Source organism: Magnolia sinica, chromosome 7 (genome assembly GCF_029962835.1).
Source record: "Magnolia sinica isolate HGM2019 chromosome 7, MsV1, whole genome shotgun sequence".
Classification (NCBI taxonomy): Eukaryota; Viridiplantae; Streptophyta; class Magnoliopsida; order Magnoliales; family Magnoliaceae; genus Magnolia; species Magnolia sinica.
Window position 1 is genome coordinate 39751613 of NC_080579.1, and position 15285 is coordinate 39766897.

Consider the following 15285-nt stretch of genomic DNA (forward strand, 5'->3'; position numbering starts at 1 on the left):
TCAAAGTGGGCTGGAGTCCATAAGTCGCCTTGCGGAAGCAACTTCTGGTTCGACAAAAATTACAAACAGCGTACAATAAGCTTGTGATACGTATTTATAACTGTCTACGAACTGTTCCACTTTGACGGGAGCACTTATTCCCAGAGGCTATAAATACCCCCTTGGGTCCTTAGTTGAAGCTCTCCACTGTTTCAGATCTCAAGTTCCAGAATGTTCCTGCCTCCCTTCTCATTGCCTTAGGGGAGAGGGTTGAGACAAGGTGAGAATGGAGGATAATTCCAAGGACTAATTTTCTTAATATTATTTAGTAGAAGCCCACCCTCTCAAGAGAGGGTAGCGCGAGATGGTTAATCCCGAGTGACCAGAGTTTGGGGTTTCCCTCATGCCGGAGTGGTTCCTGTTGAAGCAGGGAGACCTAAAGGAGTGACGAAAATTACTCTTGCTTGGATATCTGACGTGGTGGAGTCGAGAAAACAGCTGTAACATTATTTTTATAATCAAATGATCCGAGAAAAGCATCAAGAGATGGAATGCAAAATGAGAAATCCAAAGCAAAAACCATCATCAGAAAAAGCAAGCATATGAACAGTAGAACATCCATCAATCTGCTGACATCATTGTAAGACAAACAGAGGCCTTCATATAGCCTGACAAGAGGATTGCTTTGCTTCAACAACATATCATTATAATTCCCCAACTATGATACTACCAAGAGAGGAAAAAGAAAAGGAGAGGGAAAAAGCCCAACACATGCAGGTTACAGTCTACAGCACCATGGGTGCCCTCCTAATCAAGGAATGTTGAGGTGCAAACACTTTGCATGCCGCTTTGCCCTCGATTGATAAAATTTACCATAATAGAGAAGATGGTACATTGACCTCTTGCGGCCCCATTTCCACCATATCGGGATGAATGCACGCTTTCCTTTCTTGGCCCGTCTCTCTGGAAGCATCAAATTATTAGTTAGGGAAAAAAAATATTTCAAACTGGAAAGATATTTTGATTTGTTTTAAAGATTGTTGAATGGTAAGATTATTCCACTATCGTGAATCAAAGCATGCAGCGTGCATTTCACATCCATTGGAAAGGGTTACACAGCACAAGCAGGCTGGAGATGGATTTTCACTACTGACTGATTTCCTGTTATACAATGCCTTGGGCACATGAACACCAGTCCAATACCAAGTTCAGACAAAATGAATGCATGAACATTTTAAGCATAAGGAGCCCTTGCTTTACAGACACAGTTCTCCAATATCAAAAAAACAAAACGGGGGGGTGGGGGAGTGATATCAGATGTGCAGGATACATCTCCTAAGTTCAATGGGAGTGAGTACATTGTTAGCATATATGCTATGATGACAGGTATTCTTTATGAGGCAAAATTTGAACCTTGTTAGCACCAGGGTTGTCAAAATCATACAATCCATGCTTTGTATCATCACATGATTCCAATCTAATCATACTAAAAAATATTCAAACCACCTAAAAATAGCTCTCCATGTGAATATAATATCCAAGCTAACATTGCCTTTAACTGCTCTCAGCTTGAGGGGGAGTCATGGGTGGCTCTCTCGATTGGTTACTCTTTGGTTGGGCAGCACATTCTTGCTGCATGTGCTTGGATGGAGATATGTTTCATGTGTAGGATCCCCAAGTGCACAAATCAATCGAAAGTTGGATTCTATCTTTTTGAATGAAATCCACATTGTTCAAAAATAATTATTTTTACTTTTAAAAAAATGCTTATGGGTCAAATTGGATCATATGATCAAAACAAATTGCATATGGGGTCAAATTGGATCATATTACAATCAATTTGGATCTTACAACACACAATTTCAATTTTCTAGCATTAACGGATTTTTTTTTCTTTTCTTTTCTTTTTTCATCTTTTTAACCTTTTTCAATTTTCATGAAGCAAAGAAAAGAAAACCTCCAACATGTGTGCATAACTGCATATCCCCTCCCAAATAAAAGCATTCTTAAGCTTTTTAAACTCATAAAACAAGTGCTATTTAAGATTTGGTAAAAGAAAGCCCTAAATTATGGTTTTTCTACAAAGGAACCCTCTCATCAAATAGCTGCTAAACATTGCATATCCCATCCTTTTGTTATGGGGTTTTTGTTTGTATGGTTTATTGCTTCTGATATTTGTTATTGATTTTATGAAAAAATGTTTTGTTGTCATGTGATAGTATGTGGTTATTTTGTTGATAAATAGGCAGTCGTGGTGCATGGGATGGGTTACGCGGTGGGTGGGTTTATATACTGAGATGAGGTTGTTGAGATGCATGAGTCCCAAGACAAGGATGGGTAGAAGCATAAGAAAGCCTTAACCTAGAAGAACAATTAACCACTTGCTCTAACAGTTCGCGCTCGAACTGTTAGAGCATGGCGAATTAATCCCTTTATCTCATACCCAGGCCCCACATCTCATGGGCTAGGACCTCGGCCGAACCCTCCTTGTGGGCCCCAAATCACATGGGTACCACCTCACACGGGCCGCCCACCCCGAGTGTGTCCCCGCATCTCACATGCTACCCCATTCGAGCCCGGTGTAAAATGCACATTAATCACCCCTGGTGAGGAGTCTCGAACACAAGACCTCCCCCGTGGGCCCCGCCCACCCCGAGTGTGCCCCTGCATCCGATAGGCGATCCCACTCGAGCCCGGTGTGAATATGCTCTTGCATTAATCACCCCCGGAAGGAGTCTTGAACACAAGACCTCCCGCTATGATACCAATTTGATGCAGGACAATTAACCACTTGCTCTAAAAGCTCGAACTGTTAGAGCATGAAGAATTAATCCCTTTATCTCATAGCCCAGGCCCCACATCTCATGGGTTAGGATCTCGGCCGAACCCCCCTCGTGGGGCCCCAAATCACATGGGGGTACCGCCTCACACAGGCCACCCACCCCGAGTGCGTCCCCACATCCCACACGCTACCCTACTCGAGCCTGGTGTGAAATGCGCATTAATCACCCCCGGTGAGGAGTCTCGAACACAAGATCTCCCCCGTGGGCTTCGCCCACCCCAAGTGTGCCCTTGCATCCCACAGGCGACCCCACTCGAGCCCGGTGTGAAAAATGCTCCTACATCATGTATGGTCCATAATAGTGTAATGATGGAACAAGATTCATGCAACTTATTCCAATTAAGTAGGATAAGGCTTAGATGATGATTATGATGATAAAATAGGCAATTTGACAGTCCCCTTATTCCGTAAAAGAGTGTTAATACATCTAATATCTGTTATGAACAACTTGAGACTAATCAAGAATTTAAAGAAGGGAGATGATGAGCGGACTACTGAAAATGAGGATCCGACTCCAACTGAACAATCTTGATTAACAGCTAGAGATAACATGCTTGAAGATGTAGAAGAGTGGCAACAAATGTCTACCAAATGACTGAAGAAATAAACAAGTGTCTACATTTTAAACAGTTCGCGTACGTGCGTGCATTATATATATATATATATATATATATATAGAGAGAGAGAGAGAGAGAGAGAGAGAGAGAGAGAGACTCACCTACGCACTAGTTCTCACGAGAACTTGAAAACTTATCTCCCATGATATGAGCCCAAAATCTGAACCGTCCAAGTGATGTAGCACCACATGAAACCCCTAGGGCCCAATTTTACCCTGATTCAAAACTTTGGTGGGCCATAGCAAAAGAGAGGCAAATCAAGGAAGGAAACTGTTTTGTTTTTCCATGGCCCACCAAAGTTTGGGATCAAGGTAAAAGTGGGACGTGGGGGTTTCATGGGGTGCTGCATCACATGGAAGGTTCAGATTTTTCACTCATATCACGGGAGATGAGTTCTCAAAAAGTTCTCATGAGAACTATTGTGCAGGTGATCATTCCTCTCTCTCTCTCTCTCTCTCTCTCTCTCTCTCTATATATATATATATATATATATATATATATATATGGGAAAAGGTTCTATGTGGTCGAGCTCATGGGAACTTCCCATGAGGTTGACCTGTGTGGGCCCCACCGTGATGTGTATCGACCATTGACACCATGCATTTGATGGGTCCCCTTTAAATTATGGGATATCCCAAAAATCAGCCGTATATGGAACTCATGTGGGTCATACCATCTAAAATCATGTGAAGACATGCCTAAAACATATAAAAGCACTTGGTGGGGCCCACCTGAAATTTGAATGCATCCGAAACTTGGTCTGACCCCTCATCCAAGTGAGACACACAAAATGGATGGGCTAGATCTGTGAACCACATCTCGGTGGGACCAACAAATGATTATGAATGTTTTAATGGAGGGTAACCCCTCTCAACTTTTGTGTGGTGTGGCCCACACAAGTCACGAATTGACTTGATTTTTAAGCCTCAGGCCCACCATGGAATGGTGCATCTGACTGATGGGGTAGATTTTCGACACGCATCATGGTGGGGCCCACACAGCTTGACCTCATGGGAAGTTCTCATGAGCTCGACCGCATAGAACCTTTTCCTATATATATATATATATATATATATATATAGAGAGAGAGAGAGAGAGAGAGAGAGAGAGAGAGAGAGAGAATATATATATATATATATATAGAGAGAGAGAGAGAGAGAGAGAGAGAGAGAGATCTCAAGGCAAAAGCTTCCCACATGGAGAAGAGCAAGGAGTCTATAAAAGAAGAGTGTATTGAACTAGAAGATGCAGAAAATATTGAAGAAGAAGATGATGATATTAATTTCATCAAATACTCCTAAATACTTCAAAATTAGTCTCAATTGACAACTGGTTGAAGGAAAATTTTGTAAAAAATATGGAGAACATGAAGAAGCAATGGATATCGAAATCAAAGCTCCAACTCCATGATTTTTAATGCAAAACATGAAGAACCAATGGATTTGTAACCATTAAACATTGATTTAACAAAATTTTCAACAAAAAAGGGATAGAAAATTAAAACTGCTAACCGGATCAAACATGTGAGATATATCGACACTACTTGTGCGTTTCGTATTGCACAGGTGGGATACAAGATATATCATGGGATATATCTGCCAATATCGTCGAACATTTAAAACATTGGTACTACCTACTGCTAAAACAGAAATACTAAATCCCAAAAGATAATAAAAAAATAAAAATAAAAGCGCACACAACTTGATAATATCCAATGTTCGAAGTATTGGTATCACTACAAGTTTCACTAGCTGGGGATGCGGAAAACAAATATCGATATCACTGACAATATTGTCGATAACCGGAAATGTGGGGAAACAATGGGAAAACATTGGAAAATGGTGGGATTTTTCAATGAAATTTCGGGAAATGCTAAAATACATACATGTACATATTAAGGAATAAAAAATTGCAAAAAGAATATAAACATAATAAGTTTCTATTTAATGGGGGCCTAAAAGTATGTTTTTCGTAAGAAATTAGTCCCACCATCCCATCCATCCATCCAACCATCTAATCTTCCATCCAAACATACATTGATATTTCAAAATGTTGACAACACTATTTTGTCGAGAAATAGTCAAGAACTGTAAGTGAAATGAAAGATTGTGGTCCTGATATTCCGCATGTTACAATAACGATAATATCGCGATATGAACAATATTATCGTCAACAAATTGAACATTACATACAACTATGCTCCCATAAAAAAAAGTTTAAAATGATTTTTTTTAATGAACAAATTTTTGGCAATATCGATACATTGGTGGTATTATCAAAATATCACCGATACAGTGGAGATACAAGCAAGGTGTCCTGTATCCGTGATGATACGGCTGTAAAAGCCGTTACGTACAGGTACCGATTGTGACCCTTACGCGATAAGAGGGTGAAATGGGGCAGTTAATTTTTTTGGATTGTATCGACCATTACAGGAGTCGTAATTTCCGTTACTCCTGTAACTGGAAAAAAAAAAAAAAAAAGGCCACTTCTTTTTCTATTAAATCCATTTTTTCTCATTTTCCCACTTTTCTCATTCTAAAAACTTTCCTACATCATTCTACAACAGATTTCGACCACTTGTATTATAGTTTTTAGCATTAAAATAGTACATTAAAGTGATTTGAGTGAATAGAAGCTTCGAGGGAAATTTTTTTTAAAAAAAATAAATAAATAATAAAAATAAAAATAAAAAACTAAACTAAACTAAAAAAAGGGGTAAATATAAGAGACGCATAACCATGTTCATAAATTTATTAGACAACCCAATACAACACTCACCAAAGAGAGAACTGTTACGCTATCATAAACATGTTCAAAACAAAAAATGAATACAAAATTTGGAATATTTACATTATTTTAGATTTTCTAGAAATTTTCGAGCACTTGTTTTTGAACCATTACAAGGGTTGTTACGGTTGTTACACCGCAATATTGGCCGTTATGATCGATACCCATATCGGTAGCAGTGGTGACCGTTATGGCCACCGTTACCGATACAAATACCCTAGATACAAGCGCAATTGGAATTTACACAGTCGAAAGGATTGGCGATACATTGGCGATATTAATACATTGGCAATACAAGTAACACCTAAAATTTATACAATCGAAAATATTGGCGGTACATTGACAATATTGATAAAATGGCGATACTTAACGTTGCATCGGTGATGCCTGAACTTTCTGATATTACCGGTGTTATTGGTATTTGCTACTAGTGTCACTAGTATCATCGAGCTGGAGATACAGATAATATTGGAGATATTTCGAACCATGATAGTATCAGAAATGGATCCTTTTAGCTATTTCGTAACTTCAAAAATCTGATAGCAAAATTGTTTTTCTTCTCTTTTTATGAATAATAGAAAAGCATTAATAAGAAGAAAAATAACGATCAAAATAGTGCTCATGTGAAACAAGATGCCCGTAATTGGTAGGAATGGTTGTAACCATTTCAAATGTGGGAAAATGACTCATTTTTGGCAGGAACAACTCTTCGAAGCCTACAAATACAGGGCATTTGCAAGTGAAAAACATCAGAAATTGGAGGGAAATTGGAAAAAGCATTAAAGATCCAGAAAATCAACAAAAGAACCAAACCCCAATCAAAACAAAGATTGGATTAATGCATTGGCAACAACTCTCAGCAAACTGGGCCAGGAAACGGGCAGACAAGTATGACCCCTATATGAACATCAAAACATAGGAAACTATGAGAAAATCAAACTCTACCACCTGATAGTGCCCAAGAAACCATTTTACTAGTTGCCTTGTTGGGAGATAAAAAGCAAGTTTGATAAAAGAAAGTACAAAATTGGGCGCGAGCCGTTGGCATAGCCATTTTAATGGCCCTGAGGATGTTGAAGTTGATAGGTCGGCGCACGTGAACCCCTGATGACAGTTGGAACGACTGCACCGACCCTATTGTTAATCCACTCCTCTTGGAAGATTGTTCGGGTCAATTTGCTATTAGTGCGACCGTGCAAACCTTAGTTGATGTGGTGCCAGTCACAAATGTAACCTTTTAGGAGGGCACCATAGGCCGCACCCTAATGATAAGCATTACACAGTGGTCTGAGGGGGCCCACGCTCACTCCAAATCATTCACGAGAATGGCTTGTTTTTCGTACAATAGATGAGAATGCCAGATAACACGCAACTCGGATAGTCTGATGAGAAGCCAGCTGACTGTGCCACCTGATGAAGGGTCAACTAAATGATGGCGATGGTGACAATGCCTGGTCAAACCATGATGAGAGTGTGGATCAAGAGCATTGATGGATGCCAACATAATTGACAACACTGGAGTGTAGGGCCCACATGATAATCAGCACTGATAAAGGCCCACATGTCGGCCAACTATTGATCGTGTGCAAATGTTGCTGATCATGAGGGGTGCAAATGCAGCTGATAATATGGACCATAAGGAAGACGCTGGGGTGTGAAGCCCACCATGATTAAGGCGCCGCGTGTGAGGCCATCATGAAAGGGTTGGGCCAACGCTAACTATAAAATATAATGGATGGTCCCGACATGTAATTCAATAGAGATGGTGCCAATCATGAGACATTCTTGGCCAACTTTGCATGTGATGAACACATGCTGCATGAAGATAAACAGTTGGGGGTCTCAGATAGTTGCTGTATGTGGATAAGCAGCAACTGAATGGTTAGGGCAACTGTTGCATGCAAATGGACAGCCGTTGGATGAATGGATGTTTGATCTTGATGTGATGAATGGCCATGAATACAGAGCTGAATATGGCCCATCTGATCAATGGTTCTGACCTGCCACGTCATATTACTCAACAGTCAAGATGAAGGCGATGTTGCTTGGTGAAGGGAATGAAGACCCATCAAGTAGACAGCGTTTGTCTCAAACGTATGAACAGCACTGGACGTCTCAAATGTCGAACCGCAGTAGACCTGGATGGACAGTTGTCATGTACTTTGGCAACATTTGAGAATGTTTACAAATGCCTATGAGAATTTCAATAAAATCAATACTAATTGCAAATACAAGTAAACACTAGTTCAAGCCTGAATGAAAAAAATTAAAAAAATAAAAAATAAAAAATAATTTTTTTTTTTATATATATAAAACAAAAACAAAGAAAGAAAGAAAGAAAGAATCAAGCAGACTGTCAATCATAATGCAAATATTAACTCTATGATTACTTCCACCCACCAACTATCCTCTAATGTAATGAATGACATAGTGGCCCAAGTGAGCAAGTGAAAACTATTCACTCTGTGCTCGTTATAAGAAGCAGGCAGTCCAACCCTGTATAAAATATACATTTTATCACCAGCAAGTCACACAATTCAAGCATATATCATAAACATACAATTGAATTTAACCAAAGGATTTACCTTTACTATTAGCCTGCACAATATAATACGACTAAACTAAAATACCCACATGAACATTTCATATAATTTACTCCATGATCCATAAAACCAAAGTGGCACAAACAAGGAAAGATGGCTACTCACTTCTCATCTCTAAAGAAACTGATTTCCACTGTGATAGCAATTGAATATAGTTCGACTCAAGGATAGGCCAGAATTTAAGTTGAACTTGCAAGACTTCCAAAACAGTTTGTAGTCCAGCATTAGAAGGGACAGCACTATCCATATCAAATGAATAATGTTCACCAAGTAGTACCTTGAGGGGAAAAAGAAAATAGAAAACAAAATCAAAAATTGCACCAAAGAGTTCAGAAATCAAAGCATGTTAAAAATGTAACATTGGGCAGGAGCGTTCCATTATAAAACAGTCGACAATGTTGGAAATTTCCATGAACCAGCTTTAGTTTGGATTTGGCTCGTATGCCCATAAATCCAAAAGCACATGGTAGCTAATGCATCTAGGACACACATCACATATACATACACACAATGTTTTAAATATCGACGATATTGGCCGATATCTCCCACTATATCTCGTATCCCACCTATGCGATATGACGCTCGCATGTAGTGCGATATATCTCACATGTTCGATCCAGTGAGCATTTCAATTTTCGATCCTTTTTTTTTTTAAATGTAAATCATGTTAAATTAGTGTCAAATTGTTACAAATCCATGGTTTTTCATGAAAAAACATGGATTTGGAGTTTCAATTTTGAGATTTGGAGGAGAAGAGCCGAGTTGCAGAAAATTTAAAAAAAAAAAAAAAAAAAAAAAAAATCAAAATCAAAATCAAAATTTCCCACTTTCTAGCAAATTGGTTGCAATCCTTGTGTCCAAACATAAAATCAAACATGTATGTAACCTAATCTAGTGATTCTTCTTTTGCCTTTGAATGTATTGCTTGTGTCTTCTTACATTTATAAATTATATTAATAGACTTTGAATATACTTGCATTAATTCAATTAGACAACACATAGATTAGGACCCCATACAAAGAAAACCTATTATATGCACTTATTTTTTGTAACGTTTTGATTTATAAGTGTGTATTGATGTCTTTTTTAACAATCACTGAAGTTTCATTGAAAAAATTGACCAATTTCCCCATGTTTCCAACAACAGCGATACATTACGCGATACAACTGATATATCCCATGCGATAACCATTATGTATCTGTATCCCAAAGGTGTGATATGTAACGCGATACCGATATTTTGAACACTGCATACACATAGGGCAAGGGATGGGCACCACCTACAGACTGATCTCATAATTAATATGTTGGGTCCACAAAACCAATTAGATGCCCAGATTAGTGTGTCGATTGGTCTGTGGGGCTGCCAACCAGTTGACTTCTAGGCCCACATGAGCAACCAGCTAGTTAGTTAGTCCAAGTATAGTTTATATGAAGCGTGGATCGAAGTGGCAATAGATTCGGATGTTGAGGTAGCAAAGCATCTGTTTCAAAATGTTAGCAAGTATAAATAGCTAGGAAGTGGAACTAGGAGCATGAATCCCGAAGAATGATGAGAAGCGGGAGCGGCACCTAATTAGAAGGATCGTGCAACTAAGAGTCCAACCATGTGGCCCACCTAGCTCCAAGATCAAATGATTAAGCACCAAGTCCTTTTCTGAAGAAGTTTCCTTTAACAAAAGGAAGAAGAAGAAGAAGAAGAAGCAAGAAATGACTATGTCATGGTTAAAGCGGGAAAGATTGGCCTACATATATAAGGCCAAATCTAGGGAATAGAAATGTAATTTTAAATAGGATTTAATTTTTCGCTCCTAGTGATTGGAATATGTGAGAAGTAACTCTTTTGATTTTGATTTTTTTTATTTTTCATAGTAGTGTATTGCCCCAGAATGTTGAAAGTCTTTTATAAATCCATTTATCTATTTGAATATTTTAACATAATATGTAGAGTTATTAGAGGAATTTTACATCTAAAAACTCAGTATGTGTCATCTTTGCTTGTTTTCTTTGAATATCAGGTCCTAGTTTGGCATTGCACCATGTCAATTTTGGCACAAGACAAGGATTGTTCATTGGTTAATTGTTTGAGAATTGACCAGGCACTAATTTTCTTTAAAATCTGCTTGCACCAAAATGTAAGTTGCGCAAACTTTCCACCAATCTGCCAGCCCCACTTTGAATCATGACATTTTGAAACAAATAATTCCTGCTCCTGCACCCAAATCTGCCAACGGTTCACACTCTATGCAACTATAACCCAAAACCTGATAACCTGTTTGGGTGCCACTTAAAATGAGTTCAACTCATTTTAATCAATTGTAATTTTTTATTAGCTCTCTATAACCAACAATTTATAAAACTTCTTATTAACGGTATAATGCGGCGACATTTTCACACCGGGCTCAAGTAGGGTCGCCTGTGGGATGTAGGGGCACACTCGGGGTGAGCGGGGCCCACGGAGGAGGTCTCATGTTCGAGACTCCTCATCGGGTGTGATTAATGCGCATTTCACACCAATCTCGAGCAGAGTAGCCTGTGGGATGCGGGGACACACTCGGGGTGGGCGGCCAGTATGAGGCGGTACTCATGTGATTTGGAGCCCACGAGGGGGGTTCGGCTGAGGTCCTAACCCATGAGATGTGGGGCCTGGGCTATGAGATAAATGGATTAATTCACCATACTCTAACAGTTCGAGCTTATAAAGCAAGTGGTTAATTGTCCTACATCAAATTGGTATCAGAGCAGGAGGTCTCGTGTTCGAGACTCCTCACTAGGGGTGATTAATGCAAGGGTATTTTCACACTGGGCTTGAGTGGGGTCGCCTGTGGGATACATGGGCACACTCAGGGTGGGCGGGGTTCACGGGGGAGGTCTCATGTTCGAGACTCCTCACCAGGGTGATTAATGCGCATTTCACACCGGGCTCGAGTGGGGTAGCCTGTAGGATGCGGGGACACACTCGGGGTGGGCGACACGTGTGAGGCGGTACCCATGTGATTTGGGGCCCACGAGGGGGGTTCGGCCGAGGTCTTAACCCATAAGATGTGGGGCCTAGGCTATGAGATAAAGGGATTAATTCGCCATGCTCTAACAGTTCGAGCTTTTAGAGCAAGTGGTTAATTGTCTCGCATCACGGTAACTGGAGATTTTATTATAAAAGGTGGATTAAAAAAAAGGATGACGAGAAATCATCAGGCTAATACAAAAAGAAAAATAACAAACCTATTTTGACAAGTTTCCATCAGGCTCCCAACGAAACCAATATCAACCCTAGCCCATTCCATATACAACCATCTAAATTTGTAAAACAGTTGAGTTGGGCTTAAGGATTTTCATTGAAGGTTCTGCTAATGCGCTTCAATTAAATCAATCGATGGGCAAGAGAACCAAACATCAAATCTTCCTTCCTTCCTTTCTAGCCAAGTGTTGCAAAGCCTATTGATGAGGATATCTGACCATTTAGAGTATACCAAAGGAGGATGAGAAAAGCCCAACCTTCACTTTGGCTCGATGACTTTTACATGGGCCCGGGTGGGCCGCACTAACTTGAAGACCCCACATGCATGACCGCGTGTCTTACATTAGGAAAATGCATGTGGGCTGCTTCTTTAAGGAGTTTGATTGTTGGATCGTGAGGACACAAGACCATTAGATCGTGTGGATCATTCGATTGGGTGGTTGGATCATTGTAATCCTCGCACTTTGGTCATTAGTATTAGGATTAGCTAATTTTATGTTTTTTTTTTTTTTTTAAATGAATATTTATAGTTTAGGATGAATTATTTCCAGTTTATAGCATCATGGGACATGTGAGGTATGTTTTTTTTAAGTGATGGGTATTTTTGTCAAAACCTGTGTTGAGACTATAAAGGGGGGGAATGTCCAGCCTTTAGCACATAATGATGGAATGAAAAACACTCTTTTGCTTGAAAAAAGCACTTTCTCGCATGTGATTTGAGATTCTCTTGTGAAAAGAGACTACTTAGTGTGAATCCAAAGGTGAGAAACCTAGTTATCCTTATCATCTCTATCCTATTCTCTTCTAAAATGTAGTTTTTTTTTTTTTTTTTTTTCTCTCATCGCTTCTCAAATCCATCTTCCCTACCACCTTTCTTCTTTAAAACCTAAATTCCCTTACCCTTTCCTTCTAAACCTAAACCCATTATCTAAATCCATCTTTTTCTAGACATCACTCCACCAAACCCAACCCATCACCACCAGCCCTACACGTACGGATAGGGCTGTATGATCAGCCCCTTCCCTCAATTTTCTTCCGTTTCTTCAATCTATCTTCCTATCCTATAAACCCTAGCATAAAACCCTAATCCCCAATTACATATGAAACCCTAATTCCTCAATTCCCCACAAAATCCTATATCCTAAATATCCCATTTTCCCACAAATTCCCAAAACCCCATGAAACCCTAATCCTAGAATTGCACAAATCTGCCCATTGAATTAGAACCAAACCTATGCTAACGTGAGAGTTCCAATCTCTCATTGGGCCCTAGATTTTCATGCTTATGTGGTTTATGCTTGTGTGGGATTGTGATTTAACGTAAATCTGAATTTTGTTATCTATTTTGTATTCTTTTAATCATGGTAGAATAGCATGTTATTATATTTGACTTTGATTGATCCGTTAATAATGTCCTGCTCCCAAATGGTTAAGATCACATGTCCTGCATCGAATTTTGGCATCAAAGCAAGGATTTTAACATAGGTATACATAGGGTCAGCAAATTCATCACATCTAGAGTCTTATTAGCGCATTCATTGCATATAGAGTTTAGGTTTACATTTTACAGCATCTAGGTTATCCACTTTTCCTTGGTCATAACATAGTACTTAGAGTCTTAAGTCTTAGGCTCTTTAGTTTGTCCCTTGTTTATGCAAACGCGTGCTAGGCGAGGTTTTGGTCTTCACCCTACCACCAGGAGCCAAGATCAGATTCTAGAAACTCTTAATGCCATAACTAGACGAGTGGAGGATCGTGAGGCTCAAAGTAGAACCACCAATAACTAACTGACAACGACTAACAATTGTATAGCTCAGTTGGAGACTTCCCTTCATGCAAACCCTGACAATGGGGAAGTTGGCCAAGGTGTTAGCCATAATGGGGTGCCTACCCAGCTGCCCCTTGGCGAGTATCACGATCGTTACAATCCAGATAAGCGCATTTTGAAAAGTGTCAAGATCAAAGAACCTAGCTTTGATGGTCGTCCAGACCTAAAGGCTTTCCTCAACTAGCTTGCGAACATGGACCATTACTTTGAGTGGTACGAAATGTCTAATTGCTGTCTTGTGAGGTTCACCAAGATAAAGTTGGTGAGCCAGGCTAAATTGCTTTGGACCAATCTTGAGTGCAAGTTAGAAAGGTCTGGACAAGACTTGATAGTAAATTGGGTCTGGATGAAGTAAACGTTGAAGGAAAAATATCTTCCTCTCATATAACGAGAAATTATTGGATCAATGGCAATCCCTTCGCCAGGGAACAATGCCCGTGATGGATTACATCACCAAAATTGAATAATACATTATGCAACGTGTAAGTGCTTTTATGTTTAGTTGGCACACATGGATTGTCAAATTTTATGTTTAGTTGGCACACATGGATTGTCAAATTTTATGTTTAGTTGGCACACATGGATTGTCAAATTTCGTAAGAAGACAAAAGTGCTTCAAGTCAGATCGCAAGTTTGGAATCACAACTACTCCACATGCCTGAAGATCAGCTTAAGATAGGCTTATGATCGGCTCAAGATCGGCATATCGTCTCAAGTAGTCGTCGCCCGATTTCAAGACAACATCAAGCTAAAGTTCAAGAACAAGTTGTCCCATTTATTTGCTAAAACACAGGTGGTATAACCCTAGAAAGACCCTAGGTTAGGATCTTTAAAGAAAATCATTAACTTGGGTTTTAATAGTGCTTTTGCTATGGAATTCAACCAACCTAACTTCTGGTTCGGCCAGCCTAACTTCCTTTGCTAACCTAACTTTAGGTTCGAGCAAAATAACAAATTCTGTTGAAAATTCGGCTAGCCTAAGTTTTGGTTCGGCTAGCCTAAGTTTTGGTTCGGCTAGCCTAAACTTGAAATTCGGCTAGCCTGAGTGAGTTCAGGTCAAATTCCAGCAATGTGAATTTTTGGGTTTTTGCGGGAATTCGGCTAGCTGAATTTTGGATAAATCTTATCCGCGTAATCCGATAGTCGTTGGAATGAATCCGGCCAGCCGAAGCTGGTCTTAAGCTAGCCAAATTTCCAATATCTTTAGTTATAAATAGAGGCTCTCTCATTCTAAATTACAATGAAAAATCACTCTAAACCTTCTGCAAGAGAGTGAGAGAGAGAGAGAGAGAGGCTAAGTCCTCGGCAAGCTAATAGTGTGGTATTTATAATTCATTTTTAGCTAATTCAATTCGCTTTTCTCAAGATCATTTTAATCTTATTCTAAA

The 15285-nt window shown here is 39.5% G+C and overlaps 1 protein-coding gene across 7 annotated transcripts in view; it reads right to left on the reverse strand.

The window, feature by feature from the left end:
* Positions 1 to 538: 538 nt before the first annotated feature.
* The window catches only part of LOC131251300 (histone deacetylase 15), a 141357-nt gene continuing 126610 nt past the window's right edge, over positions 539 to 15285 (reverse strand). For 4 of the 7 annotated variants that reach the window (XM_058251939.1, XM_058251936.1, XM_058251938.1 and 1 more), the window contains 2 exons: positions 8937 to 9108; positions 539 to 942 (listed from right to left, as the gene is read on the reverse strand). In XM_058251939.1, coding sequence (XP_058107922.1) covers positions 791 to 942; positions 8937 to 9108 — 324 coding nt within the window. In that variant the 3' untranslated portion in view covers positions 539 to 790. Of the gene's footprint in view, positions 943 to 8936; positions 9109 to 10330; positions 10502 to 15285 lie in introns of those variants that run through there. The other 3 variants (XM_058251940.1, XM_058251942.1, XM_058251941.1) reach the window with 3 other exon arrangements.